This window comes from Thalassophryne amazonica, chromosome 10, assembly GCF_902500255.1.
Source record: "Thalassophryne amazonica chromosome 10, fThaAma1.1, whole genome shotgun sequence".
NCBI lineage: Eukaryota > Metazoa > Chordata > Actinopteri > Batrachoidiformes > Batrachoididae > Thalassophryne > Thalassophryne amazonica.
In genome coordinates, this window is record NC_047112.1 from 10538450 (window position 1) to 10542922 (window position 4473).

The following is a 4473-nucleotide window of genomic DNA, read 5'->3' on the forward strand; positions in this document are numbered from 1 at the left end:
AACAAAAATCACATGTATGTAGGTGTAGTGTTTTCCAGAATATGAGTTATTGTTTTTTTGGGTTTTATCAAGTTCTTCACATTTTATGTCTGTACAACTTACATGTAATTTTATTTAATTTAACCAGGTTAGTCCTATTGAGACCAAGATCTCTTTTGCAAGGGAGACCTGGGCAAATATAAAGTTTCCAGTTCACCTAACCAGCATGTCTTGGGTGGGAGGAACCCAGAACACCCAGAGGAAACCCACGGGAACACAGCAAGAACATGCAAACTCCACACGGAAAGACCACAGGTGGGAATCGATCCCATGACCTTCTTGATGTGAGACAACAGTGCTTACCACTAATCCACCGTGCTCCCCAAATATGTATATACCGAAAAATCCAGTGTTAATTAATTAATTCATTCATTCATCTTCTACCGCTCAGTCTAATTAAGGGTCGCGGGGGCTGGAGCCTAGCCCAGCAGCCATAGAGCGCGAGGCGGGGTACACCCTGGACAGGACGCCAGTCTGTCGCAGGGCCACAAATAGACAAACAAACACAGACACACCCACACGCACACACCTACGGACAATTTAAAGATTCCAATCCACCTAACCCGCATGTCTTTGGACGTGGGAGGAAACCGGAGCACCTGGAGAAAACCCATGCAAACACGGGGAGAACATGCAAACTCCGCACAGAAAGGCCACGGGAATTGAACCCCGACCTTCTTGCCGTGAGGCAACAGTGCTAACCACTAAGCCACCGTGCTGCCATTAATTCATTAATAATAATAATAATAATAATAATAATAATCACAAGACTACAACGATAAAAGAATAAATGCCAATAACAAAAAGCGCGCTACATCAAGGCACAGAAAAGTATGTGCAACTTATTTATGCTTCTTTCCTCTTGAAGATGCATTTTTGACATGTGTCACTTATACTCTAGAAAATACAGTAACATTATTCTTTCCCAATGTCTTTCTTGTGACTGGTGAAATAAACTGTATTGCACATACTTGAAAACTCAACAGCCAATGAGGACAAGTCAGTTATTTATTTTTAAATAACTTATTTATTTCATATTGTGTAAAAAACCCAGCAACATAAATAAAAAATATATTTTGCACATTTGCTTGTATTTTTTTTCTTTACATTGTGCAAAAAAACACCAAACAAAACAGTACAATACAGGCAAATAAATACAATTAAATACAAATTCATGAAGAATGTAACCCAATGAAACATGGTGCATCACAATCACAAATGCTTGCTCCGCCCTCCTCCGGCTCGGCCTTTGAGTCTTTATCATGATACACTTTTGTACGACTTTTCTATCAGAACGCTGTTTGCGCTCAGTCGGGAACGTAAGGCTTCTTCCAGCTTCTCTTCTGAAAACGCCCAGCCATCGCTTTCCGATGCTACGACTACCTCAGCGTCTGCATCTGCGTCCGGCTCCATCTTTGCAGCAGCTGAAGCCACACCTCTCCTGCCTTCTCAACACTTAAGGCAACCAAGGATTGATCCATCGGCTTGTGGGGTTCAGTCACGCTTTTTTCTCCTGCCTGGTGGCCTTGGCGCTGGCTTGGCAGACAAGGTCCCGGTACGCTGGAGATCGCAGGAAACGAGGGTAGCAGTCTTTGGCCATCAACATGTAGATCTTGTGCTGGGCCAGATCAAAGCAATTTGGTGATGGAATGACCATGTTGGCTTTGGTGATGTCCCGAGTCTCGTGGTCAATGTTAACCTGGAAAAAGAAGCGAGTACAAGAAGTTTAGTTTGAAAGTGTATTGCTTGTTTTTGGACACAATACATGACTTCAGAAATGTTGTTCAATGTGCCTTCTGACAAACCAGAACCAAATTAACTTTCTTCACCTCCGGTGCCCGTTCCAAACTTTTTCAGGTATTTTTAATGCTTTACGTGTCCTCAGACTTGTGTCCCTATATCTTCAATAAATTGCACGAGTCCACATTTGATATTTTTTGCCTGTGTTTTACCAGGATTACACCAAAATTACTAAACCGGTTTTCATGAAACTTGTGGAAATGTAGGGTACGGGGCCAAAGAGGAAACCACAAACTTTTGGAGTCCATCCAATTAAGGAGGTGGAACCAGGAATATTTTTCCTTGCTTTCTCTAATTTTCTTTTTCCATTTTTGTGAACTGATAAAATCTGGACTGTTGTCCAGATTTTCCAAAAGTCTCATCTGATCTTGCATGGTAGCACTCTACACATGCCTAACTGTGTTCTTCATGAAGATCTTGAGAAACTGACAAAACAAAAAGAAATCACAAATATTTACGCTGATATATAAACATGAATTTAGACGTAGATCCAAGTCCAGATGCATCCAGGATTTTTACTTTTAAAGATTTTTTAAAATTATTGTATAAGAAATCAGATTGTTTTAATGTTATAAAACAATGAAATATGTTATTGTTTTATTGTTGTAATGCATGTTTTTTTGGCCACTCAATGGAAATCAGAGTTTTGGAATAAGCACTCTATTTGTGTTTGTGTGTGTGTGTGTGTGTGTGTGTGTGTGGGGGGGGGGGGGGGGGGGGGGGGCATTTTGACTGGGGGTTTCTTTACCTCTCGGGGAGCATCACTGCAGATGAACTCGTTGTAGATCTTCTTGGCTTTGATGGGCAGTTTGCCAGCAGACTTGGTGTTCCTGTATTCCTCACAGGCGTAGTAGAAGGCGATGTTCTCCTCACTGAACTCAGACATCAGGAATGCTGTGAAGGCGCACAGCCCATCTAAGAAAATGAGAAAAATGTATTTTTTTTTATGATAAGTGGGAGTTCAGGTAGGAGGAGAGTGTGCATGTGTGTACAAGAGCCAGAAAGCCCACTTACATTTACTGGACAACACATTTTCAAAAGACTCTTTCCACCTGAGACATTCTTCAAGGGTCAGTCTGAAGAAGAAGAAAAACATGCAGAATGATTAGATTGAACCTCAAGTTTTGCAGCTGCAGTACTATTTCCATAGAAGTGCCAGCTTACTTATTTTTCCCAATTTTGCAGCAGAATAGACTCCAATCAGGTTTTTGCAAAATGCCTCCCAACCTCGCCTTCAGTTCCTTGGCCCTGTCACACACAGAAAAGGGAAAACAGGTTAGTCATAGTTTTTGACAAAAACCACAAAGGCACAAAGAGGTCTTTGCATTACGTTTGCAAAACCTCGCAGATTTACGACTCAGGACATGCATGCAAAAAAATACAAATTAAAAATGCACAAATGCAGCAGCAGTGCTGCCTTCTGTATCCTGTGAGTGTGGCAATGATGATCATGTCTGCGTGAAGCTTCTTGTACCTTTCCAAGCAGCAGGCAGGCAGAGAGGCGAGTTCTTTGCACATCGCAGCAGCAGGTCGGAGCAGTCAGCCGGTTTAATATCCGTTTAGTTCAGATGCAAGCTCTGTGTTTCTGTACATCTGAAGCCAGCTGGCACAGGGTTATATAGACTTGACTGTGGTGTGTCATCATCCCAGTCAGCCAATCAGAGAGGGAGAGAGGGAGGATGTTGGACTCAGAACAAAAGGAGGGAGGATATGCAAGGACAAGGCTGGAAAATTACTGTGAAATGATTTAAGCTGCTGCCCCCCCCCCTTTTTTTGTACCCTCCTGAAATCATGTCAAAGCATCTTATTCGCACACCACATACACGCATGCACATGCACATGCACACATATACATATTTTTATTTGAAATGGACAATGCATATTAATGAACATAGTTACATGTAAATATGCCAGATTACAGTAGAATGCAGAATAATAGTAGTGCTATGTGACTAAAAAGATTAATCCAGGTTTTGAGTATATTTCTTATTGTTACATGGGAAACAAGGTACCAGTAGATTCTGTAGATTCTCACAAATCCAACAACACCAAGCATTCATGATATGCACACTCTTAAGGCTATGAAATTGAGCTATTAGTAAAAAAAAAAGTAGAAAAGGGGTGTTCACAATAATAGTAGTGTGGCATTCAGTCAGTGAGTTCATCAGTTTTGTGGAACAAACAGGTGTAATCAGTTGTCCCCTATGTAAGGATGAAGCCAGCACCTGTGAACATGCTTTTCTTTTGAAAGCCTGAGGAAAATGGGACATTCAAGACATTGTTCAAACTGCCTTTTAGCAATCCTGTGAATCACTAAACTAGTATTTAGTTGTATAACCACAGTTTTTCATGATTTCTTCACATCTGCAAGGCAATAATTTTGTTGGTTTGGAACCAAGATTGTGCTTGTTACTAGTGTGCTTGGGGTCATTGTCTTGTTGAAACACCCATTTCAAGGGCATGTCCTCTTCAGCATAAGGCAACATGACCTCTTCAAGTGATCATTGCTCCCCAGCTGGCTCAGTGCCTCGCTTGTTCTTCACAGATCTTCCAGTTGATGGAGCAGCTCTTGAGGTTCTGCTTCAGGAGGTCCTTGTCCTGCTTCTTCTACAATCCTCTGGACCGTTTTCCTTC

The 4473-nt window shown here is 41.6% G+C and overlaps 1 protein-coding gene across 2 annotated transcripts; it reads right to left on the reverse strand.

Annotated features, from left to right (window-relative positions):
* Nucleotides 1–1270: 1270 nt before the first annotated feature.
* On the reverse strand, nucleotides 1271–3438 carry rgs16 (regulator of G protein signaling 16). Of its 2 annotated transcripts, XM_034179426.1 has the most exons (5): nucleotides 3314–3438; nucleotides 3004–3087; nucleotides 2854–2915; nucleotides 2588–2754; nucleotides 1271–1738 (listed from the first exon to the last, which is right to left on the reverse strand). In XM_034179426.1, exons 1-5 carry the CDS (start codon nucleotides 3355–3357, stop codon nucleotides 1538–1540), a joined length of 558 nt encoding a protein of 185 aa, XP_034035317.1. In that variant the 5' UTR covers nucleotides 3358–3438; the 3' UTR covers nucleotides 1271–1537. The 2 variants fall into 2 exon arrangements, with proteins under 2 accessions (XP_034035317.1, XP_034035318.1); XM_034179427.1 differs by lacking the exons at nucleotides 2854–2915; nucleotides 3004–3087 and having other exon boundaries at nucleotides 3314–3433.
* Between the last annotated feature and the right edge of the window lie 1035 nt (nucleotides 3439–4473).